The following is a 26989-nucleotide window of genomic DNA, read 5'->3' on the forward strand; positions in this document are numbered from 1 at the left end:
TTATTTTTCAAGACGTGCTCATTACTGAGGAATAGAACATAAAAGCAATCAAAACGTATTATTTTCTAACAACAGATTTCCATTTGGGGCTCCCATCGCCCTTCAACGAAATCACTTTGAAGACTTAAAGAGGCGCCAGCTTCAAATTCCTCCGCACGGGGTGGAGGGGGGTTCTTTCACTGGCCGGAGAGGCCCAGGGGAACTCCCTGTTCCTGAAAACAAGCAGAACAGCTTCCCCAGAAGCAGAGAGGTCTCTCCTAGCACGGGGCTGTGCCCAGCGAGTCCGCAGCTTTCCGGCGCGCTGCGCGGGGGACCAGGAGACCCAGAGACCCGAAGACCGGGAGGCAGGGAGCGCCCGGAGTGCAGCCGGCCCCCTCGCACTCCACCCACTCCCGGTGGCACACGCGCTCAGGGACGGTGCTCACAGGTGGAAGAGCGGCAGGAAGGCGGCAGCTCAGTAGTAGCCCAGGCACACCTGGTCCATGGCCAACTTTATTCTGTAAGGAACAGGAAGCGGTTGTGAGCCACACACCCCCGAAGAAACGGAGACAGGTGTCACCTCACGTGGGACAGGCGGCTGTCACTTATGACAGACCCCCGTCACGATCAGCTCTGGGAATGTACCTCCCCCTCATCCGCCCACAGGGAGAGGCGGCCCGCTGGCAGACACGGAGAGCTGCTGCCCCCTGATGCTTGCAGGGCGGCCCCGACCCTGACCCTGACCCTGACCCCGCCCGCGCTGACTGACCTGTCGACAGGATGAGGCACCTCGCAGAGGTTGGCCAGCACATACAGGTGTCGCAGAGCGTACTCGTACTGGAGGGACACAGACCACAAGACACAATCAACGGCATCGTCTCACCACATGATGGCCTCTTAACTTGGGCGCGGCCCACTTCTGTGGTCACAGGCGTGAGGTGCCTTGAACAGTCCTTCTTGACCTTTGGGGTCACGGAGTCCCTCCCCACCTTCTGATAATCCGGTCGGATTTATGAACCATCTGCCCCTAAAGCGCCCTGTGCGCCCCGGCTGGCAGGCCGCTGAGAGTCGGACCCAGACTGGGGGTCCTGGTTGAGAACCCTCGTGGCTCCGCTCCCCTCTGGCCCCTGACCTGGCTGTCTGGCTTTGCTGCTGGAAACCTCACTCGGGGAGGGCACACTGATGAGGGGGATGGGTGGTAAGTGAACGTCAAACTGATCATAGCAGGTTGAGACCAAATAGCTGGGGATGCTGGGACCTGCAGATCACGGCTGGCTGACGGCTCCCCTAGAGGCATCGCGCGGCACTGACCAGGGAGGGGGCTGTGCAGGGACCTTCCAGCCCTGACACCCTGCAGTCTGCACGCAGTCGGTGCCTCCCCTATCTGCACAGGCCAGGGCCTGACTTCAGCAGTAAACCTCGGGTGGAGTCAGGCCAGACCAGAGAGGGAGAAAAACCCGTGGGGCTGGGGAGCAGGGGTGGGGCGGGGCCAGCAGCAGTGTGGAGGGAACGAGGGCTGTGGCGGCTGTGACTGTCAGCTCCCATCCACGGGGACGAGGAATAGTGTCTAGGGCCCGGATTTATGGTCAGCGAGCTGGGACAGCATCCTTCCTCTCTGAGCGAGCCTGTTGCCCCCTTAGCCTGGGTGGCGCCTTCCACAAGCTAATGGGCCCGATGGACGTCCAGGGGACAGTATTAACTGAGCTTCTGGGTTGAAGAGGAAGGGGAGGCTGGCGGCCCACGGGAGCCCGGGTGCGGCCGGGCAGGTGGGGCTCACCGTGGAGGAGTGCCAGTTGAAGCAGTGCATGCGGAAGTGCGTCACCGCGGCCTTGTAGCAGTCGTGCGCCGTGAGCTCGGCTCTCTGGGACAGGAGCCTCTCCACCTCGTCATCGGACCCCGTGACCAGGTACACGATCTTCCGCACCGACTTCTCGATGACGTTCCTGCTCTGGGGAGGAGCACGCCTTGTCAGGACGCGTCCCACCTAACGAAGCCTCTCTTCTCTTCGCTCAGCCCCAGCCCCACCCGGCGCGCTGGACCAGCTGCCTGCACACCCGCTCCGCCGACGGCAGAAGGCATGACGCGGGTGCCCGCGACGGCCGGAAACCTTTCGCTGTGCTGTGTCCCCTAGGGGTCTCCTGGCAGGACGGAAAGGTCGACACCCAAATACCTGGAGAGCAGGCATGCATGGCCCACTCTGAGTAAAGGGGGAGACATAGACATCACACCCCAAATCGATTGTTGCACCTTTGCCCGTTCCGGAAACCATCAAACGGTCACACAGAGGGACACCAATGCGGACCCTGTGTTCCACCCAGTGAAGAAAACCAGCATCATTCGGAGGACGCTGCCGCCTCACGAGCCAGAATCCACAACCAAGGCCTCTGGCCACGCCTCCCCCAGGCCGGAAAGCCACAAAGGCCGTGCGCCCACCGTGTGCCGGACCAGCGGCTCTCCACGCATAAGGCCAGACCCGCGGGGGAACCCAGACCCCGCGGGGCTCCGTGAGATCCCGCCTTTTCCAGTGACATAACTGCGCGAGGCTGGGTTTTCCTCCCGTACTGCAGCCGGAAGAGCCCAGCAGAGTGAGGGCAGCGGCAAGTACAAGGGCCCAGCTGGTTCCACTACACTGGGCAGAAGAGACATTTGCAAAAATGTAAAGTACTTCCACTCTTCTCGCCAAAACTGTTTTTCAGGAAATGGTTATTTTTCATACAAAATACACAAACACAAAATGGGCTTATTACTGTCCTCTCTAAATGAGTTAGTGTTTTTCAAATCTCGGTGTTTATCTCTAATACAGGAAATACTGATGTGACCCGCATAAACATCTGCTCTTCAGGACGAATAAACTAAGACCAGAAAAGTGGAAGAACCGCCAGCTCACACCGTGGCACCGACACAACGTCTGTCCTGGGAAATGAGCCGCCGCGGCTGGAGGGACCAGCTGCCGGGACCCTGGCTGCAGGGTGTGGAAAAGCGGGTTACAGCGGCTCCTGCGCTAAGTGCCACGACCATTAATAAGTGATAACGTAAGAATATAAACACTATCTTGCATACTCACGACTGTGAACCTACTTTTGCCCCGCCCCTGTATATGAATTTAAAACCCATTTTTATCTTCCCCAGGAAGATTACGGCCACGCTCCAGCACGTCAGCCCCTGGGCCATGCTGACCGGGGAGGGAGGTCACGCAGAGCCAGCTCTGCAGGGAGGGGCAGCCGCCTTGTGCCCAGTGCCCCAGAGGGTGCATGTCCGGGGGTTCTGGCCGCAGCCCTGTGATATGACAAGTAACCCTGCCAGTCCCAAGCAAACCGAGGTGCGACAGAAAACAAACCCAGTAATCATGAATGCCAACCCAAACGTGCTAAAAAGAATTAAAGGCTCTGACTAGGGTTTCCTTAGGCCGTAGAAATGTTTTGTAGATTGGACTTAAAAAAAAATAAAAATAAAAAAACACAGGACTACCTAACAACACACCAAGCAGCAAGATAAAAATGTCCTCAAAGCAACTGGGTATAAAGGAAAACAAAACCAAAAAATGCCCACACGCTGTGGCCGCTCAGGAGGACACTGGGAACGAACCCCCTGCTCCGGGCCAGCACAGAGGCCAAGGCCAGCTCGCTGATGAAGAACAAAGACAAGCTCTCTTCTGCCTCTGGGCTCCTGCTCACACGGAAACCAAGGCCAGCGTCCTTTCCCACACACTTGGTGGCAGGAGGAGGTGCGACCCCAGAGGTCTAGCCCCCCGCCCGAGCAGCCCTGGGTCTCGTTCCGGTGGCACGGACCGAGCAAGGCTGGAGCGCAAGGCCGGAGCGGCCCCTGTCCCGGGACTGACCTCCAGGTGCCTGTGGATTGCCTCGACGAGACGCCTGGACTCCTGCAGGTCGTTGGTGGCCATCAGCTTCCTCTTCATGATCATGAGGGGCACCTCGGGGCTGGGAGTGAGGTCGAGGCGCTGGACTGGAGGCAGCAAGATAGGAGAGCTGGCGGCGTGTTTCATCCCCTGGAACTGCATCAGCTTCATGGTCGAGATCGACTGGGGGTGGGGGAGACGGAGAGGAAGAAGCCCGCTGGGGCGGGAAGAGCAGACGTGCCAACCGTGCCCGGGGCCTGGGGCCCACGGTTGGCTCCGCGTGGTCTCAGGCCACAGCGCAGTCTGAAAGGACGTGCGGCAGCAGTGGGCGGGGCAGCGCGTCCAAGCACCTGAGGTCCACCAGCGACGGGCTGCAGCTCTGCCCGGCACCCACTGCAGGAGACCTGCTGTTCTTTCGTCTGGGAAAGGCACTCTCTCCTCCACGTCACGCAGGGGATGGGCCAGAGTCATGTCAGCCAGTGGGGACCCTGGGCTGTGCTCACCCTCCACGCTCACCTCCTGTCCCTAGTGCCCAGCAGCAGGAAGGTGCAAAGCATCTGTCCAGGTGACAGCTGGGGTCTGGATCCATCGGGATGCACAGAGCTACAGCCACAGCCGGGCCACCTAAGGCCTAAGCCTCCAGCCACCTGCCGCGGCCTTGCCCAGACAGCCCTGATGAACATGCCTATTTAACTACACAGGTCCCTTCTGGACCGAGTTAGAATGAGAAAAGTCTCCAATTTACAGTCAAAGGGTAAAGGCAGCACCCTGCTGCTGCAGAGGGAGGCAGGGCCCAGACGATCCAGGCGTGGGGCTCCAGGGGGTCATGGCATGGAAGTCGGGGCGGCTTTTCGCTGTGCATCCGGCCTATGTTTAGTGCTTTTGATGCACAACCATCTTTCATGCCCCTGATTACCTTGTGCATGGGGGCTCTGACCGAGGAGGAAATGGAGACTCAGAGGTTATGCAGCTTGCCCAAAGTCTGATGACTGCGAGTTTGAACTTAGCAAGGTCTGACTCCAAAACGCAGACAGGGTCCCCAGGCAGTGAGTGGCAGAGCCGTCGCTGGCTGGCCAGCTCACACCCAGCCCCTGCTGCTCTTCACCAGGACAGGGCACCGAGCCAGAGGTGAGGCCCCCCCCCTCACCTTGTTTCCGTACTGCATGACGTGGCTGGTGTTGGTGTGGGATTTCACGAGCTGGTATTGCTTGTGGAGAGTCTCTTTGGTCAAGTCCTCCTGCAAAAGTGTGAACAGTGAAGTCCTCCAGCCGTCAGAGCCGGAATGCAAACCTCAGCTGAACAGCCGGCCCCCTGAAGGGCTCACCACGTCCGAGTCCTCCATCCAGTTGACGCTGTACCAGTCGCCCAGGTAGGTGGACCTCGCCTCGTCGTAGTAACAGGCGTAGGAGGACTCGTCGGGGTTGGCAGCAGTGGTCGCATACACTATGAGGAACCAGAGACACCCGTTAGCCACGTGGTGTTCTGTGCTGCGGGTGCCACTTGCAGCTTGAGCCTTGGCCTCCTTCCCGCTGCAAATGGAGTGGCCCCCAGAGTCTACGCAGGGAGTGGGGAGACATGGAGGTCCCCAGCACCGTTCCTTCAGTCACGGAGCTGCGACTAAAAGGACACGTGGAAGGGAGAGAAGCCAGTGGACAGACACTCTGTGCAGCAGCGAGCAGGCACGCATGCTCGTTAGGACCCGACGCTGTTCTAGAGCAACGCTGCAAGGTTTTGACAGCTCTGGCGACTTGAAGAATATATTCCTAATCTAGTTTCTGGAGAAAGTTAACACTTATTGAAGAAACAGATGGGCTGAACCTGTGCAATAGCAACCACTTACTCCCTATCTACCATGGGCTCGGAACTGTGCTCGACAAATGTTATAGCCTAAAACGATGAACAAACAAATAGGTACTACCTTTATACCCATGTTACAGGTGGGAACATCTGAGGGTGGAAAAGGGTAAATTACATGTCCGAGATCAAAGCCAGCAAGTACCCCGTCGCAAAGGACAGGCCGGTCCAAAGACTGTGATTTTGGGCCTAAGGGGCTTTACTAGAAGCTGGGTGAGCACCGCAGATGGAAACTTCCATGCAGATTCCTTCTGCTCTGGCCACTGGTCCTCGGGGCACAGAGGAAGCCCAGAGCTGCCCACCCCGCTTCTGTGTGCCAGGCTGCCCTGGGTGCCTGCTCATGCCGAGTGTTTGGTTCTCCACGCCGGCAGAATCCGAGACCAACCGCACCCGCGAGCACCGCACCCACCCAGCCAGGCCCGGAGGCCGGGGCTCCCCGCACCTACCGTTGATGTCGGTGGGCAGGTGCTTCATCATGGACCCGGACTCACAGGCCTCGATGTAGAACACCATCTGCAGGGGAACGGGACGGGCGCCCTCACACCTCGGCCAGCAGACCCCTCCCCACGTCACTTCGGCCCCGCCCACTCGCCCCACCCACTCTCAGAGGCCCTCGCTGTTGCTTTGGGAGACATCTCCGCTGTGAGGGGCTGCCGCCAGAGGCGACAGAGGCTGTTGTCACACAGACTGGGGCTGGAATTCACTCATTGCTACAAACGATCTGTTAGCTGAAACAGTGCAGAGCGCACGGGGCCACCGAGATGCTGTGGGGGCCGTCTCACCGGCCAGCACAGGGAGACGGCGCGGCAGGCCCGCTTTCCGAGTCTCCGTCGCGTCCGTGCCAGAGCTACTCCGTCTCCGTAAGGGGAGCCACACAGCGAGCGAGAGCCCAAGTGAAAATAAGGTGGTGACATTTTCCTCTCTGTCTGCCCCGAACGGGTGACAGCCCTACGAACAGGGGTCCTCAAAGTAGGGTCCCTACACCAGTGGCGTCAGTGCCACCTTGGAAAGGCGAGTTCTCAGGCCCCGCCCCAGATCTCTGAGTCAAACTTGGGAGGCGGGGACCCACGCTCTTCATTGCAACAAAACCCCCGGTGATTCCGATCCACTAGCTAAGGCCCTAGAATCAGAAAAGGTCCACCCTGGGAAACCAGACTGAGCGAAAGGCACCCTCTCCAGGAAACACAGCAGCCGCGGAGCCGTGGGCTCTGCTCCCGCTGCCCCCCTCACACTCCGCCCCCCACGGGCACCCCACACGTGCGTTACCCTTTGGTACTTCTTGTGCTTGTGCATGTACTGGATGGTCTGGTTCAGGTCCTTCACGTGAAGCTGAAAGGTGAGAACCCCGAGATCCAGATGAGGACCGCGAGAGAAACCATTTGCTGGAAAACCCACAACGGAGTCCCAGCGACGCTCCCGCCCCCGGAGACACGCGCGGCGTGCAGCGCGGCATCCTCCCGGAACGCCGCCCCGAGGGCCTCACTCGTGGATTTATGACGGGCAGGCGAACGTGCCTCCTCGCCCCTTCCTCCGCCCAGAGCATTCGGGGACAGTGGCCTACATTACTGGGCCTCGTGCCACGCTCCCAAGTCCTGCCACGGCCCCTGGTGCTGGGACAGGGACAGAAACGGGGGGCAACCGGCCAGGGGGGGCCTCTGGAGACATTCCGAGCTGCTGCCAGGGCGTGAGACGCCCACCTCGCAGGGTGACGCCGCACCCCAGCTTTGTCCTCCATTTTAGCTGTTGCCCGTGAAACGCTACGGAACACTCACGTCGTCGTTGGGAAAGGCCAGCAGTCCCGTGGCCCCGTGGTCCGTGAAGTAAACAAACACGTGGTCCCGGGGGCCGCTGCCGAGAGAGCAGACACACGAGAGTCAGGGCGGCCGTTTCCCACTCCTGCTTCTGTGTCTCTGAGAAGTCGCCCTGGCCAAGCAACCAGGACGTCTGGGGAGTCCAGTCCCCCAACCAGGGATGAAGTCGCTCTGAGCCGCGAGGCACACCCCAGCGCCGTGGGCTCTGAGCCACGGCCGGCACGGAGCACTCCCACGCTGGGGAGCTCGGCGGACAGACCAGGTGTGGTCTGGAAAGCAGCGTCCTTTGGCAACTGGGCCTCATCCCAGGCAGCCACGCTCCCAATCAGATCTCCCCCAAATGAGTAAGGGGGCCAGGACACACTCCCAAACATGTCCTGCAGCTCCAGGCGGGCCTCCGGGCCCCTAGGCCGGCGCCATCTGGGACACCCACCTGCCCACCCCCACCGGGGCTCCCACTCCGAAGGCGCTGCTTCGAGGCTGCAGCGACGCAGAAACTCACTCAGGACCAGAATAGTCTATCCCACACACGCATCAGCCCGTCACACAAGCCTACCTGTGCCCAGGTGTCCCCTCTAGTGTAAGAGCCACAGCCCCACTGGTCAGGCACCTGAGACTCCCTGAAGCCATGCCACTAGAGACCCTGACGTCACAGGAAGTGCTACAGAAGAGGTGCCAAGCAGGAAGCCCTCTCTGACCCCCAGCCGGCGGGGCGAGCACTGGGTCAGTCGTCCCCTGCACGTGCAGTGTGCTCCTCCCCACGCGCAGACCCGTGATCGGGGCGCAGGCCTGGCCCTGCAACCTGACCAGCCTCGGGGCTTCGCCACCGGTAGGACGTGCAGTGTGCCAGCACTAGAACCCACGGGCAACAGAATGCAGCAGGCGTGAGGGGTGGGGGACGTTTCACTGAGGACGAGGAGGAATCCTGGATCACAGGGCTAATGTGGCACAGGGACGGGCTGCCAAAGGAAGCCACCCACCCTGTGCAGCCTGTCCTCGGTCAGGACAAAGGCCCCTCTCTGCCGCTTCTCCCGGGTGAACAGGCTGGGAGCCCAGAGCAACTCTGTCCTGGCTGCCAGGTCATGCAGAGAAGTGTGAACCCCACGGAGCAAGCGGACATTACCTCTTCAAGACCTTCCCAGACCCTTTGCCCTTCACTGCTTCTGCATCACCTCTCAGCACAGCAAGGAAGTTTTCCGGTGTGACATCCTGCAAACGATTGGGAATCGCAATCAGACGGGCCGTTCCCGGTCAGAGCATTTGCTGAGCCTGCGGCAGGCCCGGGCCACCGGCTGCACAGGGCTCTGAGGCCCGGGGCTGGAGAGCAAACACTCTGGAACCAAGATGGGCCCCAGTCAAGATCGATGTTTCGGGGGCGTGTCCCCCACCTCTTCTCAAACGGCACTCGGTCCGCGGCTGATGGCACTCAGCAAGCCCGCCATCCCTCCTGGGCCACCGTGAAGTCATGTGGGGGAACCCGAAGATGCTGGTCAGCCGGGACGGTGGCGGACGAACAGCGTCCCCCTCGGGGGGACAGCGAAGAGGCAGCAGGAACGTTAATGCTGGGCCCGCCCCTCGCATCCAGCTGGCTGCCTAAACCGCTGACTCAGAGAACATCCCGTGTCCTTAAAGGAGATTTCCTAAACTAATCCCCACTCATTAAAAAAAAAAAAAAATAGCAATACCCCGCTCATTAAAAAAAATAGCAATACGGAAAAGCACAAAAGAAAAAGGAAGTCACCAAAATCGCACCACTCAGATTCCAGACATTGCCTTACACAGGGTGAGGCAGAAGCAGGCCGTACAAGCCAAGTGTAAACCTACTTTTGCCCCACTCTGTATAACTCCACAGAGATAATTCCATGAAGATGGGATCATCTATATTACATGTATGATGTGTTCGCTTTAACTGTGCTTGAGTTTAAAGGAGAAAAGTGGAACTAGAAGAACTGCTAAAATTCAGAGGAACGTTCATCACCAGGGATATTCGTTCCTAAAATATCCGTCTGATGTTAAGAAAAAGAGACTGTGAAACTGTGAGGCTGGAGCCATCTGGAGCCATCGTAGTATTTGTAACAATGTGTCAGTTTATACAGCCTCAGCCAGCCTCAGCCGCTGGGAAAGATGTAATAGTTTGGAAGTGATATAAGACAACAGTAATTAACGAAAACCTATCTCAGCAAAATCTGAAGATGCTTTGCAGGGGGCTGGAGCTGAGAAAACGGATTGTCGGAAGAGCACAGAGGACCTGGAGTCAGGTAAACCGCGATGCCAGTGTGGTCAAAGGGAAGGTATTATCAGGCTGAACGTGTCGGAAGACTGGAAACTGAAGGCTGGTCGACCACAGCTTACTTCTAACCTTCTTTTCTCCCCCTCTCTGCTTTCCATCAAAACTCTCCAAAACTACTCCTCAAGCGCAAATCTTAAAGCAAACGTGCAACCCTGACCGGAGGTCAGCCCAGTGAGGTTCTGGTGCTAGAAACGCCCCAAGCACGGAAAGCGCCACAGAGAAGAGCAGAGCCCGCCGCTGCCTCACCTCCCCGGTGTAGTCCTTCAGGACGCCCGCGTACACGTCCGAGCCGTTGGGCCTGTTGATCACCACTCCCGGCGTGGGGTTGCTGAAAACGAAGGACACAGCTGAGGCCCCGTCGGACACGAACACGGTAACCGCTGTGTTCGTCGAGGACGCTGCTGCCCTCGCGGTACATCTCCAAGTGTGATGGGTCTTAGCGGCCTGGGGGTCCCGGCCATCCCGCCAGTCCAGCGCTTGGCAGGAGCAGCGAAGGCCGAGCTCTAGCACCCAGGGCAGGGACAGCCACCCAAGGGTGCCAGCCTCCCGCCGGAAGCCACACGGCATCTCAGGGGCCAGATCTCACCAAGAGATCTCAGAGCAAAAGCACTTGTAGCAAAAGACAGGGTGGGAGACAAGACTTCAGTGTAAGAGTTTAGACGTTAAAGCTCAGAATGGATTGTGAGCTGTGTCGTGACTTTGGCAAAGGGCGGCAGCCTCCGCCCAGCGGGGGGGGGGGGGGGGAGGGGGTTTGCCAAGGGGCTGGGGAGACCCAGGCTGGTGAGGTTTCCCACCCATACCTGCCGTTCCCGATCTCCTCTGGGAATCAGGTGGGCAGGCGTGAGAAACTATTTGCAAAATTAAACTCAGCGAACAATAAAAGCGAACAGGTAATATGAAGGGGGTGGGATCCAACCTACAAACGAGCCTCCCACGTTGGGCTGCGGAGAGGCCCCCTCCACGATGCCCGCCCGCTCGGAAGCGCGGAGAAGCACGCACTGCAGAACCCGACGACGAGCTCCCCGGGCTGAGAGGCAGCTTCCCACTGCGCTCTCAGCGCTTCCGAAGCCCCAGCCCCACACCCGCTTCGGCCCGTGGCCCGTGGCCCTGCCACCTGCCTGGTGCCCGAGTTCCGCCCGCCCGCAGCTCCACAGGGAGCAGCCCTGTGAGATCTCACTGGTGAGTCTGTCTCCGTTCTAATGTCAGGCCACTCCTCTAAGGATCCCGTGAGTCCCTATGCATTTAAAACAGACGCCCCGGAGTTCTTTGCCGCCTGGGAAGGCACCTGCACTTACTCTTCCGCGTTGGCGATGTCGTCGTACATCATCACAATGATCTGCTCGTCGGGAATGCCATTGCGGTGCACGATCTGGTAGGCGTGGCACGCGTCCGCCTGGGAGAAACGATCCCGGAGGGTGTTAGACAGGGGTGGCCCGGGAGGAGGCCGGTTCTGGAGTTCTAATGAGCGACAGGCTCTTTCTCATGGAAGGCAGGCTGGGAGTCACTGCCCATCGGTCAGGTCTTTATATTATTTCAAGACATACACATTTATATTTTTGCACTAACTTTTTAAAAATCCCCCCCCAAGCTCTTATTCTTTACGCAGTTAATATACATGTGGACTTCACACCACCCCTGCCCCAACCACCGCATCCACAGGTGGCAAGGGCCTTTGAGAGAAAATCAGTGTTACGTCAGATTTGACCGAGGCCTGTGAGGACAGCAGGAGGGAGCAGGCACACCCACCAACCCACCTCAGTGCAAATCCCCCTAGTACTGGTTACTCCTGTCAGAGAGCAGGGTCATTAAAAATCAAAACCAAAAGCTTAGGAAGAAGTCCAATAGAAGAAATGCAAGACGCCCACACTGAATGATAAAATGACAAAATTCCGCTGAAGGGGATTAAGGAAGATCTGGCTGGACGGAGAGACATCTCACGGTCACAGACCAGAGACTTGATACCATTAAAATTTTTTAAATGATCAGCAGGGTTTTACAGAAACTGACAGGATGATCCTAAAATTTATATAAAATTGCAAAAGATGTCGACTGGACAAATTTTGAAAGAGAAGAACAAAGTTGGAGGACTTTCACTTTCTGATTCCAAAACTACTCTGGGGAAAAAATGCAGGCTTTCCATAAATGGTGCTGGGACAACTTGGACATCCACAGGCAAAGCATAAACTCGGGCCCTCATTTCACACAGAAGCTAACTCAGAATGGATCACAGACTTAAACGAAAGGGCCAGAAAAAACTTCTGGGAGATAACAAAGTCCAGGCCCTGGAGCTACAACTGCGGAGATGTCACAGGTCTGACACCAGAAGCACAGTCTACAAAAGAAAAACATGATACACTGAATGTCATCAAAGTGTAAACTTTTAGCAGTTCAAAGACACTGTTAAGAAAATGAAATGACAAGAGAGTACGAGAAAATATTTGCAAAACGCTCTCTAATAGGGCTTGCACCCAGCATATGCAAAGAACTCTTGCACCTCAACAAGGTAATCACCCGGGCAGGAAGGTAAAGGTTTGCACAGAGGTCACTGGACAACCCAGCCACGCATGGCCAGGCCCGCGGAGGCAGGCACGGCCGGCTGGTTGTGTGACGGCTCCAGACAGGCAGGCCAAGGTCAGTTACAGGCAGCGTCTGACACGGATCTGCCCGGGAGCCCCGCCCAAGGGGCCCCAGTGGGCTTCAGACCGCAGCAGAGCTCGGCCCAACCACGCACGTCAGCGGCACACCCAAAGTGAGATCCCGGCAGGGACCGAACCCTGCTGGAAACAGCTCCGACTCGGGGCGGAGGGCGGAGTCTTTACTGGCACTCAAAAGAAATAAAAGTATGGTTCACCCGAGTAAAATAATTCGGAAATGCTGTTGAAGACTACTTGACTCACTTCCCTGGAACACTTCTGACCTAAATGATTTTTCCTTCTTAGAAACAGAAAGGCCATGTGAGGCAACACTGGAGAGGTGGGTGTTGAGCAAGACTGCGCCCTCCGGACTGCTGAGCTGAGACTGCCTGGCTCAGCACGGAGGTCAGCTCTGACGGGCTTGCCAGTGCATCCCGCGATCTCCTGCTGCAGGCTGCCTGCTCCCAACTCCCTCCCGCTCTGGCCGGCCACCAGCTAATAAGGTCAACCTGCTTGGAGCAAAGGCCAAAGGCCAAAACAGAGTGCTCTGGTCTCAGGCACTGTGAAGGGCTGGGGGGTCCACTTTCCAGCCAGGAAGGTGCCGAGAAGGGGTTCTCACAGTCCGCTCACCCAACGGTGTACGCTCTGAGCACCGGCAAGGTGAGGCCGGGGCCAGGCTGTGCAGGGCTGCCAGGTCAGGGAGGAGCAGGAATGACGCCTGAGGTCTCTGCAAGCCCAGGGCCCACAGTCTTTCGTGACCCTGCGCTGTGTCTGGCCAGTGCACGGACCCCCCCCACCCCACCACTGGCCGCTTCCCCCAACTTAGCCCTGTTCCGCCCTCCAACCTGATCTCTCCCCACTGGGCACCTCTTCAAAAGTGCCAGGTTCTTTTTTGAAATACAGAAGTGATACTTTGCAACCACACGGATTAACCTCAAAAACACATGCCAAGTCCATCATTTTCAGTCGTTGCGCTACAGGAATTTTTAAAGCATGCAATACCTGACTATTTGGTCAGGGGCACTGACCTCTTTTCCCTGAGATTGTGAAATTAAAAAATAACAACAGCCAACACAACAATAGCAGTTTGGTGTGAATGAGTCAAAATTATACCTATTTTTGTCATATAGGCAAAAAATAAATTTTTAGGTGTGCTGCAGAATTTTAGCAATCAGTTTATGTGTGCCGTGAGTTGAAAAAGGTTGAAAATCACTGTGCTAAGTGAAAGAAGCCAGACACGAAAGATGACATATCGTCTGGTTCCATTTATGTGACATTTCCAGAGAAAGCAAAACGATACACAGGGAGCAGATCCGTGGTTCCATGGGGCTGGGAAGAAACAGGGACTGACTGCACATGGGCGCGAGGGAACTTTCCAGAATGATGGGGGTGTCCTAGATGCCTGCATCACTGTATGAATTTACTAGAAATCACTCAACCACACACTTATCATGGGTGGAATGGATGATGGCAGCACTGTGTCTCAGTGAGGCTGTTGTTAAGAAGTGGGAATGGCACCCAGCTTTAAAATACGTAGAGTGAACGATGGCCTTCGAAGACGTACGTGGTGGCGCAGCCACCTGACCCTCCATCATCCCATCTCTTCCTTCCTCCTCCCGTACCTGCACGTTCAAGACCTCTCCCTCCCTCTCTGCCTCCCCTGGGCCCCCGGACACACGTGCCCTCACAGCCTTCCTGTTGGAGGCAGCGGGCCCCTTCCTCTCCCCCACAGCCGCCAACTCCGGACCCGCACGCGTGGGCTCAGCATTCTCAGGCTCCTCTGCCCTCCTTCTCGTTCTGGCCCCACTATCCCCCAATGAACCCCTCCCCCACCCCCTTCTCCTGGTTAGCACCTGGCTCACAGCTACCTCCCCTCCCTGCTCCTGAGAGCCTCAAAATCCTTCTAGTGGCAATGAACTTCACCTGCAACCTGCTTCCACACCCACCCCCACCGCCCCACCCGGGCCTTAGCTATTCTTCCTCCTGTGCACAAGCCTCTCTGCCTGGAAAGAAACCCCGAGCCAGCCCCACTCCTCCCCCGGGGACCTACTTCTTCTTCCCCTCACAAGCCTGTCGAGGACAGGCTGGACAGCTGTCACCACGTGTGCCTGCACTTCAGGACTCCCTCTCCCCGCTCCCCAGAGTCTGGCCCCCCCCCACCGTCGCAAGAATCGCCGTCCCCAGGCCCTGCCCCCCCACTCGGGACGTCCCTCCGGCACCGCTTCAGACCAAGCCGCTCCCTGTCGTGCTCGAAGCCCAGCCAAAACTGGGACACCGAGAAACCCCATCCAGTCCAGCCCAAACCCGGTTTGAAGAACCCTCGAAAGGCAACGGAGAAGCGCTGATTCCACTGTGCCTGGTGTACTAATCTCCCCTCCCCCGAAGAAATTTGCGGTGATGAGTGCTGTGTTAATCCAAGGGGAATGTAAACCTCTATCAAAATGTCAGCTTAAAAGTCTGTATGGGTCCTACAGGGAAAGTCCTTCCACATGCTTTTAATGATTAGCCTCCAAAGTCAAGAAAGCACATGTCAGCAGCTGGCCGAGCACACAGCCAGGCCAGCAGGAACGTGGCCCCCCCCCCCCCCCCCGCGCCAGCGATGACTCAGCACCGGGGTTTCCTCTCTCGGGTCCTCGCGTCCTCGCAACCGCGGGCAGGATGTCCGCCTGCAGCCACTTCTTTCGCCTTGCTTCCCCTCATCCTATCTCGACTTTATCGTACCCAGGACACCTGCGACACTTAAGGGGAAAAAAGGGGATTTTGTGGGAGCAAAGGGTAATTGGATACTGCATGTCATGGCGTCTGACCAGTATTGTTTAAAGCCGGCCGTAGGAAAACCAGGGCGGCTGCTGAGTCAGCCTGTGGACTCCCAGTGCCCAGTGACCCACATCGAGTCTTTCTCTCCGCGGCCGGGGGCGGGGGGGGGGCTGAGAGCCGAGCAGGCCGGACTCAGGTTGCTCCCCGGGAAGTGGGTCAGGCCTCTTGTGAAGTATGAAAAGGAAAAGGGGTCATTTTGCTGTGGCAACAAGTTTTTAATAGAGCCAAGATTCCTATTCAGCTCACAGATAAAAACCACTCAAGAAATAACTCGCTCAATCATCATCCACTTTAGGGCTCGTGGGAGTTCGTCTAGACCACCCCTACCTAACGGAGAGGCAAACCGACACCCTGGGAGGGAGACCCACGGGAGACGCTCCCTGGCCGGCCTCCCGGCCTCGGGCTCCAGGCCTGCGCGGGCCGGCATAGCGGCCACTGGCCACGACGCACGGCGGCCGGTCCGCACAGGGTGCGCCGTGCACGTCAGCACGCACCGGGTTTCAGTGACTCGGTGCGCAGGAAAAAACGTGTGGTATCTTGTGACCAACTTTCCGTACCGACTGCAAGTGAAATGGTAACAGGTGGATATGTTGGATTAAATAAGATAAATTTCACTTTTTTTTTTTTTACTTTTAAAAATGTAGCTACTAGAAAATTGACCACGACACACGTGGCTGCCTACTGGACAGTGATGCTCCCGAGCTCGTGGGCCTGGGTTCGAATCCAGGCTCGACCACCTGCCAGCCGACCCGCACTGGGCGAAGGGCTGACCCTTTCTGTGCCTCAGCCCCCTCGTTCGCTCTAAAGAGGGAATGAGGACCTGAACTATCGCCTATAACCCACTACAGGGATTAAATGGGTTCACCGGGTACAGGCTCCTAGAAGATGGTCCGGCTTCCCTCCACCCAGAGCATGGCAACTACCCCCCAACATTCTGTCTCTACAGACTCCCCTCATCTGGACATCTCAGATAACTGGCATCCCACAGCACGCGCGGCCTTTTGCAACGGGCTCCTTTTATTCAGCATAATATTTTGAAGGTTCATCCATGTTGAGGTATCGCTACTTCCTTTTTTTAACGACCAAATAGTATCCCTGCGCGTGGATGTACCATGGCTTGTGTGCCCGCCCATCAGATGACGGACACTTGGATTGTTCCCACTTCTTGGCTGTCACGACGATCGTTCGAGCACCGGTTTTCGTGAGAACGCGTGTTCGCTTCTCTTGGGTGTGTGCCTGGCAGTGGAATCGCTGGGTGCCATGCTAACCCTGTGTTTAACCTTCTGAGGAACTGCCAGTCTGTGCCCCAACGTGGCTGCACCATTTCCCATTCCCCCCCAGGAGGCTGCACTTTTACTGTGTTTGCAGACGTGGGTTCTCCCCTGCTTTGTTCCGGGCTGACTTGGTGCAGACGCCGGGGCAGCTGGGGAGGGGGCTGTGAAGGGACAGCAGCGGGGCGGAGGCATGGACAGCACGGCGGCTTCGGGAGGCTCTGACCAGAGCCCTGGGCTTCAGTCCCGCTGCACCTCAACCTCTGTGTGGCTCCGGGCAAGCCACTTCCTCTCTCCGTTTCCTTATCTGTAGGAGGAAGGTGTGGACCAGTGGGTCTCAGCTGGGGATGCCTGATAAAAGCCGGAGATCCTTCCGGCTGTAACAGTGGGGTAGGAAGTAGGCGTCGCTCCTGCTGTCCAGTGGGCAGAGGTCGAGGATGCTGCTAAACATCCTACAATGTGCGGGGCAGCCCCCCAAAGCATGACCTGGTCCCACATGCACAGCCCGAGGCTGAAAACCTCGGGTTAGATTGATGTGACTCGGTGGGGGCCATTTTGAGGAACTGCCAAACTGCTTGCCAAAATAAAGGTACCCTTCTGTAACCCCCAGCAACATGAGGGTTCCCACTTCTCCACGGCCTCGCCAACACACCTTCGCCAGCCTAAAAGCAGTGTAAATGGCTCTTTAAAAGGTCGGTTCTATTAATAAGGTCCAGGATTGTTTACAGAACGCCGGTGCCATAAAAAAGAGATGAGTCACCTCACCTGGTGCCTGTAATTAAACCAGCCATTCGAACCTGCGACGATGACCACCCAGTGCTTGCCTCCGTCCTCGGGGTCGTCCTGGGGAGCAGCACCGGCCCCCAGCGCCAGGCTGAGCAACACGGCTATCGCCCAAATCATCCTGGGCCCTGGCATTCAACCGCAGACACCTGGGAAGGAAAAAGCAGCGTCAAGCAACAAAGGGATGGGAAGAGCAGAATATTGTTGGACCCTAAGACAGTACCAGAGAAAGCGGGCCAAATGCTAAGACCATGCAGCCGTCAGGCAGAATGTGCTGCGGATAAAAAGGGTGACAGCGGAATTTTAGTTTTAGCTCTGCGGCCCCGTTCCCCCAGGTGGAGAAGGGGACGGACTGCCCGTACCTGCCAACAAGTTCAGCACAAGTTATAGTTGTGAGTGCATACCAAAGAATACCCAGAAAACTCCCTGAGCAGCCTTGAAAGGTTTGTCACAACTTGGTATGCAGCAGATAAAATTCATCCGTCAAATCCAGTGCATTAGAAAAGTATCTGTCTGGCCAAGCAGCGCAGTTGGTGAGAGCATCGCCCTGATACGCCAAGGTTGCGGGTTCAACCCCTGGTCAGGGCACATACAAGGATAACCAATGAATGCATACATAAGCGGAACAACACACTGATGTTTCTCCCCCCACTTCCTTGCTCTGAAATCAATTTTTTAAAAAGGCCTACCACGTACTATGAACTGTTTGCAAGAAAAGAACATGCATGCAATGTATGCACAGAAGAATGTGGGAGGCAGACATAAAAATGTAACAGTGGTTATTACTGGGTAGTAGGTGGAATTAAGAATGACTTTCTTTTTCATATTTGTCTTTCTCTTTACTACAGTTAATGCGTACTACTTATATAATAAGGTGTGTCAACACTCAGTCTATGTTCAATACAAACACTGAATGACCGTTTATTAGTCAGTGAGCAAGCGAACTGGGTGAGCAAGAGTCAGACACGGGCAGCCCAACTCACTGTCCTTGTGTAACATTTAACCCGCTCACACGTATCCTGTACAGATGGCAGGGCAAACCCTCCAACCCTGGTTTTACAGGAACTTGCCCAAACCCCCGAGACTCAGCTCTGGCCAGACGCCAGGCACGCCGTCTGAATTCTGGGAGCATCCTTTCTGCTCCATGGTTCTGCATCTCAAGACTCTCCCCAGTGAAGTTCACGCCCAATTTTATACTCTGGTGTCAAAACGTGACGTGCTATTTTGAAAAGGCTGAGTCCCGGCCACCATTCATTACTCCAATCAGACCCTGCCCTGTGTCCTGAAGATGGCTCTGTGACACACACAGCCTCCCTGTGAGGCGAAGGCCAGGCCTGTCGTTCTGAGATAAGAGGGAAAACCCCCTCTGAGCTGCAGGGACTCGGGGCAAAGAGTCTGCGAGGTCGGGGAGAGGGAGCCGGGGAGCAACAGCACCCCTGTCCCCAGAGCTCCTCAGGGGCCCCACCAGGAGGGGCGACGGTGACTGCTGGGGTGGCCCACCCAGCGGCTCTTCGATTCTGAGCTCACCCTTCACGGCTGGCCGCACCTAGGCCCCCCTGGGAAGCCTTCCCTGGGGTAGGTGCCGGCAAATGTTTTCTCTGGAAGGCTGGACAGTCGACAGTCCCAGCTTTGCGGGTCGCGCCAGCCCGGGGCACAGCAACCCAGCGCCCCCACTGTATCACACCAGCAGCCAGAGACAATAGGGGAATCCCTGGACTCGGCAGCATGGCACCGAAGCCAGCTGTCTCCCGGCCACCCCGGGCCGCCAGCGAGTGCCTCCTCCGCCCACGTGGCAGGTGCGCCGGCTGCGCGTCTCGCCCACCCGTCCTGGGCAATCATTAAACAGGCCCCTGGTGTGCACACCTGGCCCTTCTGCGTTTGGCTCCTGTGACTTGGGCCTGAAGAGCTTCATTCCTCTGCAGGCACGCTCCTTCCCTTCATGTTCGGGGACAAAAGGAGTGAATGAAATCCCGGAATCCAGGGGCTGGCCTGGCTGAGAACAGTGGCGTGAACGCCGGCAGCTAAACCGCCTCAATGAGCAAACAGCGCGGCAGCTGCTGAAAAAGCACCGCCGGGTTAATTTTAGAAGTTCAAGTGTATCTGTCATTCTTCTTCTAAAATACTAGCAAGCTGCTCCTCTGTGAGAGAAGGGCCTTATAGAGTGATGTTTGTATAGTTAACATGTGGTGATGGTTCTCTTCTATCGCTTTGTTTTTCTTATAAACAGAGTGTCGTTCCTTGAACATAGCGGCAAGTTAAAAGCCCCCCCAGTCGGACACTGACTGGAGGTGCCACCTGAAAAATACACGCACTGATACTATTTTGGAAGACACCCAGGGGCCTGGGGTGGGCAGGAGACGTGAAAGCACCGTTAATAATCATCCCATCACCTCAGCCATGAGCCCGAGTCAAAGCAGCTGACCTCAGACGGCCATTTCCACCTGATCAGCAACATTCTTGGCTAAGGCACAAATAATCTTGAGCATGCCTATTATTCTTGTTTCAGCAAAGTGAAAAGTCCATGAAGGAAAAGCAATGATCCCTGCAAACCCAGCTCTCTGGCTGCTGTTCTGCAGTCCGCCCACCCACTCGTCCAGGGGACAGGGCCAGCGCACCCCCCAGGAGCTCCCAGCCCCGGAGAGGGGGCCAGGCGGACAAAACCTTCACGGAGCTGACGGTCCAGTGGGAAGAGACGGGCCAGGGGAAGACTCAGCTTGCCAGGTGGTGGGGAGAGCCGGGGACAAATGCAAGGCAGGAGAGGGAGTCCGGCAGGAGCACGAGGCGCCCTTTTCAGAAGGGGAGGGTTGGAGGAGGTGAAGGAGCCCACCCCTCTGCAACGGCAAAACCCAGGAAGCAACACTAATGGTGATGTCATGGAGGTACACGCTCATAAGCGGGGACTGTGAAGCCTTTCAAAAGAGTAAGGCAGACCTCCGTGTGCCAGGAGCACCGTTAGGGCTACCTGTTCAGTCTGCCAAATGTTTGCGGGGAGAAAATGACAGCTGACACTCTCACACAGGAAGAGGAGCACGTCTCCCAGGCGCAGGGTGGGAGTGGACACCTGTGGCTGTGTGCCCCCAGGTCACGCCTCACCGCCTCGGGGGGCCAGCCTCACAACCCCCTTCATGCACCTGAGGAAGCTGAGGCTCGGCGGTGGAGACACGTCCTGGAACCTGGCACGGCTGGTGAGTGACACAGACCTGACTCCCACCCGAGACTGCCTGCTCCCACTGCCTCCTCTCGCTGCTCATAAAAGAGTTGTTTATTTGAATGTCTGGGGGCCCTGCAACCACAGATGGGGACGCTACACCCCACATGTGGGGCCCGATCAGGGAGCGAGCCCCTGCGCTTCCTCCAGTGGGAGGACACCCACACTCCTCTTCGCCACCCTACTAGGCTGAGGCACTCGTGGGCTGATCCGAAGTCACGGTCAAAGGACAGGCCTTTACGAAAGAGTTTCACCAGCGTCCGATGACGAGTCTTCTGCTGTGCCCACTTGGTCCTGTGACCCCCCTCAGGTTACCAGGCTACACTAGGTCACTGACTCAACTGGAGGATTCTGTGTGATTTCAAAAAGTGTGCCAGCAGTGGGGCTCACTCCATTTGGGAGGTTTGGATCCACTGGAGGTAAGCTGTCACCAACAATGTCAGAAGTAAGGCCACGGTCACATGATCATCTCTCCGGCAGCCAAACCCAGGTCTGACACCAAAGCCCACACCTTAACCGCTGTGGCTGTGACCTCTCACTGCCAGACCTGATTTGCTACTGGCTCTGGGTTGGAAACAGCGAAGCATCAAAGCCACGCTAGGCAACGACGTCTGAAAAGATGCCTTTGATCCTGCTCTCTGCTCTCCGGGAGTGAGTTCATGATGAAATCATCACGCAGGGGGTGCCTGGCTGAATCAGCACATGGTGAGGACCTCCTCCTTGACCCAGCTCGAGCCGAGCTCCTCTGAGTCCTCCTCCCGAGGTAAGCTTTGGCCTGCTGAGCTCAGTTTCAGCGAAAATCCTCTGAGAATCTCCCACCTCTGACATCCAAGCAACTTCCTCTCAGTAACTTTCCAGCCGCTGAGCTCTCACGCTGCCCACACGTCCCAGCCATCCTCGCTGTGGTCAGAGTTAAGGCCAGTTCTACGCCAGAGTCTCTCTCCCCTAATAAACAGCTGAAATACAGTAAAAACCCCTCTCGCTGTTTGTAACAAGCATCCAGTGCAGTTTCTCCTTCGCGCAGGACTCACGGCTGCTAAGTCGGGGAGGACGGGACAGCCCCTCTGGGCCACACTGTCCATCCGTGAACTGAGATGGTAAGAGCAAATAATATTGAGAGACTATTCAGTTCTCAAAGCCTTTGATTCCCTGTTTAAAAAGTGGTGTTAGCCCTGGCTGGTGTGGTTCAGTGCATTGAGTACAGGCCTGCAAACCAAAGAGTGATAGGTTCGATTCCCAGTTAGGACACATGCCTGGGTTGCGGGCCAGGCCCCAGTAGGGGGCTTACAAGAGGCAACCATACACTGATGATTCTCTCCCTCTCTTTCTCTTTCCCTCCCCTCTCTCTAAAAATAAATAAATAAAATCTTTTTTTTTTAAAGGAATGTATTTTGTTCAGGAATAATCAATTTTGTCCTGTAGGAAACATTTCTGATTTGATGGCAAATTAGATTCCAAATTTGAGCATATACTTCTAGGGTATCTGATATCTAAAAATTATACAGGAATTTTTTACAACTCTGTAAAGCTGTGGGTAACAATAATGAAAATAGTTCCCGTCTAAAAACATTCAGATATGTCTGTACTTTGGAATCTCCTTAGAACTGGTTGTAACACCTCACTAAGTTTCTTCACTAATGAGTTAAATATAATCTTGAACACCAGTTCATTTTTATATCCGTACGGTGATGATTTTACCTTTTTTTTATGACATCCTTTAGTGTCTCCACACTTGCGCTTCTTCAAACAATAGAGTTCATCACGTGGTAGGCAGAATGACACCCCCGCTCCCAAAGAGGTCCACCCGAAATCCCCGACTTATAAATACACCACTTTTCATAGCAATGGGTTTCATCAGATGTCAACTTTACCTTTTCTTTTTAAAAACCTTTTAACATTACAAAAAGTATAACCAACAATCATATTTCAAAACAGACAGTCAAAAATTCATTTTCAAATCTACTAATGGTGAGAAGAATTTAGAAATCTAGCAAAGTAAACTTGGTCAGTGGTTAATGGTTTTTCCGTATCTTTATTTTCTCTACTTATTTGCACTTGAATTTCTTTTACCCAAATGACTATTTTTGAAATGTGGTATCAATATAGCTTGCAGTCTTCTCTCCAAATGACTTTTATAGCTAGGTGTTAGTTAAGTTAAACTTTATTCCAATTTATGTTTCAAGAAATTGAAGGGTAGATACCGAAATACAGGATGTACAAAATCTAACACAAAACACCTGTTATTTATCACTCAGGCCATCAGCTATTAATATTTTTTAAATCGATTGTCTCTTTGCCTATAAAACAAAACATTACAGATGAAATTTTTCCCCATTTCCTCTCCCATTCTCCCTATACCACTAGGTAACCACGTTGGTAAGTTAGCATTTCTTTCCAATAATTTATTATATATCTAAAAAACATATCCAATTTCTATACAGTCCCCTATTAATGGCCCCTATTTCTATACAGTCCCCTATTAATGGCCATTTAGGCTGTTTCAATCTTTTTACCCTTATAAACTACGTTGCAATGAACATACTAATACTCCTCTCCTTGTATACAAATGACTGACTAAGATACTTTCTAGAAGTGGGACCAGTGGGTATCTTAAGAAATACCCATTCTGCCCTGGCTGGTGTGGCTCAGTGGATTGAGTGCTGACCTGTGAATCTAAGGGTTGCCAGTTCGATTCCCAGTCAGGGCACATGCCTGGGTTGCAGGCCAGGTCCTCAGTAGCGGACGTGCAAGGGGCAACCACACATTGATCATTGATGTTTCTCTCCCTCTTTCTCCCTCCCTTCCTATCTCTCTATAAATAGATAAATAAATAAGTCTAAAAAAAAAAAAAAAGAAATACCCCTTCTGTACCCATTCTCCCGGTAGCTAGTGTTCTAAGGTACACTTCCACTAGAAGTGAAGCCTTTCCTCAAATACCTATCGCCTCTTGAGAGTATCAAATTTACCTTTTTTTTTTTAATTTGAAATGGTTTTTATTCCTACACTACCTGTTGGCAGGGCATTCTGTGCCCTGTCCCTGTCCCAGGGCTGCACGGCAAATACAGCACAGAACAACAGCCTCCCCACGCTCACGAGGGGGGCTTTTCACACTGTGTCCACGGGTCAGTCTTCCTCTGGGTCACGGGGGCCCAGGTATTCGCAGACGGCGTCATAGTGAAGCTCCAGCAGCCGATTCTCTCTCTGCAGGTGAACCACAGCCCGGCTCCGCTCTCTGTCCCCGCCCAGCAGACGGCCCACCCTTCCAGCCTGTGGCCCCAGCACCACCATCACGCGGCTGCCCTGGACCCTGGGGACGAGTGTCTCCAGCATGTCTTCCCTGACACCTTCCAGGACCTGGCCATCGTCTGTCCGGCATACACAAGTATCTGGACTGAGGACGTCTTCAATGGTCATCTTGGTGTTGTAATACTGGCCGCCCCTGCGCAGTTTGTCCACGAACCGCACACGCAGGTCCCTGTGCAGCCAGTGCTGGCTCCCAGAGGCTGCTGCTCTCTCGCTCTGGGATGCAGGCTCGCGCTGTCCGTCTGGAAGGCGTTTCCTCTTCCTCTCTCCCGCTCGCGCTAGCACTCCCTGCCTTGCCGGGAGGTCCTGATCCTGGAAGGCTTTCCCTGATGAGGCTGTTCTGTTCTGTCGCCCTGGAGAAGTTTTGCTCGCTTGGCCGAGACCCAAGGAGTTTTTGTTAAATTCCTGCTGGGAGACAGGCCGCAGGCTGTACTCACTAACAGTCACCAAGCGGCTCCCCACGACCAAACGAACCACGGCCCGAACATTGTCAGGATCGAGACCTTCCACCTTCCCGTAGAGGCCTCGGTGAGGGCCAGAAAGAACCACCACAGCCCCTCCAGGCACCAGTCCTCGAGGCTGGTCTTCCCTAGCCTCCTCTTGCTGCTCACCTGGCCCCAGCAGGCGGCAGGGGTGGGCGGGGACCAGGGCCTGGATCTCAGTCAGGTTGGCGCCCAGCCCTAACCCTTTAGGCCTCAGTGAGTCGATGCGGGGCTTCACCACTTGACTGAAGGTGCGGCCGATGCCCTGGCCAGGTTTCCAGCCCATGCCCCGCAACATGGCCAGGCCGTAGGCCTCCACTGGGACTGCCTCGTAATCAGCCTCTTTGGGTGCTGTCTCAGCCCGGGGTTCACTGTCTGCCCCTTCCTCACTGGGGGCGCATCTCTTCTGGATCATGGGGATAGCAAGCGTGGGGTTGACACCCGCATTCTCTTCCCCCTCCAAAGACTTCTTGGATTCTTCAATGACCTCCTTCACAGCCTGGGACAGCAGCCCGCCCACCTCGGCCTCAGTAGCTGTGGATGGGCCAGGGGCCTGGGCTAGTGGCTGCCTTTGGAGGCCACTCTGGTTCAGAGGGATGATGAGATCCTTGGGGGCTTCTGAGGGATTAACACTCTGCAACTTCCTCCCTTCCACAGTCTTTAAGAAATCCTTCTCTTCTGGAGCTGCACCCAGGCTGTCTCCCCGGTCTACCAGCTGTCTTTGGGCAGCTGTGCGAATAAAACCAAACGAAACTGGGGAAGTGGAGGGTCCCACCAGCTGCAAAACACCCTCTTTGGTGTCCGCCATCTTGCCCTTCTTCAAACTTTATTTCTAATCTGATGGGACATAAAGTAATCTAGTTATGGGTCTAATTTGCATTTCCCGGGTTACAAGAGTCTTATCTGTTTAATCATTCTGATTTCAACATCTTTGATACATGTGACCATTTCCCCACCATGAACTGAGATTCAATTATGAGCTACAAAGCAACTTCTGCAGTTAAAAAAAGAAATGCTGGGCCTTTCCTCAATAGTCATGGGTTTGAAAATTGAAGGGACAGAGTTCTCTTCAATATATTTTCATCGAACAGGACTGGGTGTGGTGTGTTCCACCCTCGCACCGGTTCACCATTCCTCCTCTCCTGTCACTTCCCACTGTAACTCTCTCAAAACCCTCAGCAGTACTCCTGGGAATCAGTACCTATGAGCTCCCTAGTGTGACAGCTCCCTGTCCAATGCTTGTCTCCACTACAGAGTATCTAAGATACACAGTTACTGAATCCAGCTTTCAGGACAAAATCCAAATCTCTTCCAGTAGCACAGGAGGCCCGACAAGATGTACCTCTCTATTCTCACGGTTCATGAAATTCACCGCCCACATGAAATCCCTCACTCCAGGCTCCAAGACTCCACCCCCCCAAATTGATGCTCTTTCCATGCCTTCGCCATGCTGTTTTCCAAGTGAAACATTCTTCTCCTCCATCTCATTGGCTCCTGCCCATCCCTCGAACTCCATTCAAGCATTCCCTTCTCAGCAAAGGTCTATCGCTTCCCATAGGATTAATGCTGCCCATGTAACACTGGGCTGGTTCACTGTAGACTGCCTCTGCCCTTTGCAAGATAATCCCAGTTCAAGAAGTTTACTACAGCTCTGTAAATGTTTGCTAAAAGTTGAGCTACTCCACTCATTACACACCACAAGGCAAGTGTCTCAAACCCCGGGCCTTTATTTTCATCTATGAAACGAAACACCTGACACAAGCTTTGTTCTCTCAGCCCCAAGATCCTACAATTCTTGCCATGGAATAACCTATGTAGGCATAACCTCAACTCAGACAGTTAGGGGCAGGGCACCAAACCCAGCTAACTTTCACTTCTGTGGTTGATGGGTATCACCTTGTAATTCCCACCAGCTCAGACCTCAGAACGAGGGCTTCCCTGACTTCTCAGAAGCAATGTTTCTATACAGCTTTGGGTATTTTTGGTGTTGTCCTTAACAGCCCTTCCCCGGAGGCTCCTACGGAGAACTGGCTGGAAAAGGGTGCAACCCTCCGCACTGAAAGTACCCACAGCGTGAACTGTCCCTGGTTTGTAAAGGTCGAAACCAAGCCCCAGACCCTGCCGGGCCTTCCCGGGCTGGGGGACCTCAGCAAATGCCCCCTCCGCTCGCGCCTGTCCCGCCCCACTCCCGGAGGTGGGGCCTAGGCCTCCGGCCGGAGCGTGTGCAACCGAGAGCCCACCACCACCATCACCACCACGCCCACCGGATGGCGGGCTGCGGAGGTCACGCGTTTTCCCTAAGGAATTCGTCGTTTCCCTAAATTCTCTTTCGCAAGGTGAGAAACGATTACTCAGACAGGGCCAGTGGAACTAAAAATCCCTATTGTGAGGCCATGAGCCTCCGCAGCACACGCGCGGCCTCGGCCCGGACGTTACCTGCGGCGGGTGATCACGAAGGTGACGGCGACAGCCGGGGCAAGACCGTGGGAACCGCTCGCGACGCGCAGCCTCCGACCTACCACCTCCTGGCGGCCGCCCTGCAGTGATTGCGGTGTTGCGCCCTACGTCTCCCTTTTGAGAGCCGACTGCGCCGCGCTGATTGGTGAAGCTTTGGGGCGGGGCGTCTGCGAAAACCAATGGGTGGTGGCGAGGAGGCCGGTGATCACAGGCGACTACCAGTCCCGGCGTGCAACCGCCGGGGC

At 55.5% G+C, this 26989-nt stretch overlaps 2 protein-coding genes across 2 annotated transcripts; both read right to left on the reverse strand.

The window, feature by feature from the left end:
* On the reverse strand, positions 1 to 26878 carry LGMN (legumain). Its single transcript, XM_045822478.1, has 14 exons — positions 26724 to 26878; positions 17277 to 17443; positions 11086 to 11183; positions 10037 to 10118; positions 8624 to 8709; positions 7462 to 7537; positions 6956 to 7018; positions 6136 to 6202; positions 5160 to 5278; positions 4983 to 5072; positions 3818 to 4018; positions 1757 to 1927; positions 749 to 816; positions 1 to 497 (listed from the first exon to the last, which is right to left on the reverse strand). Exons 2-14 carry the CDS (start codon positions 17427 to 17429, stop codon positions 455 to 457), a joined length of 1317 nt encoding a protein of 438 aa, XP_045678434.1. The 5' UTR covers positions 17430 to 17443; positions 26724 to 26878; the 3' UTR covers positions 1 to 454.
* On the reverse strand, positions 23240 to 25406 carry LOC123808119 (G-patch domain and KOW motifs-containing protein-like). Its single transcript, XM_045822477.1, has one exon. The coding sequence runs from the start codon at positions 25093 to 25095 to the stop codon at positions 23626 to 23628; it is 1470 nt and encodes a 489-aa protein (XP_045678433.1). The 5' UTR covers positions 25096 to 25406; the 3' UTR covers positions 23240 to 23625.
* Positions 26879 to 26989: the final 111 nt, after the last annotated feature.

The sequence above is a fragment of the Phyllostomus hastatus genome, unplaced genomic scaffold, assembly GCF_019186645.2.
Source record: "Phyllostomus hastatus isolate PE091 unplaced genomic scaffold, TTU_PhHast_1.1 phas_scaffold_501, whole genome shotgun sequence".
In the NCBI taxonomy this organism is placed as follows: domain Eukaryota; kingdom Metazoa; phylum Chordata; class Mammalia; order Chiroptera; family Phyllostomidae; genus Phyllostomus; species Phyllostomus hastatus.

Excerpts from the sequence above, each read along its gene's own strand:
- LGMN (XM_045822478.1), bottom strand. The coding sequence starts at position 17,429 with ATGCCAGGGCCCAGGATGATTTGGGCGATAGCCGTGTTGCTCAGCCTG. Across the intron at positions 5,073-5,159 it reads GGATGGAGGACTCGGACGTG|GAGGACTTGACCAAAGAGAC; the intron begins GTGAGCCCTTCA and ends ACACTTTTGCAG. Across the intron at positions 1,928-3,817 it reads CAATCCACAGGCACCTGGAG|AGCAGGAACGTCATCGAGAA; the intron begins GTCAGTCCCGGG and ends GCTCCTCCCCAG.
- LOC123808119 (XM_045822477.1), bottom strand. The coding sequence starts at position 25,095 with ATGGCGGACACCAAAGAGGGTGTTTTGCAGCTGGTGGGACCCTCCACT.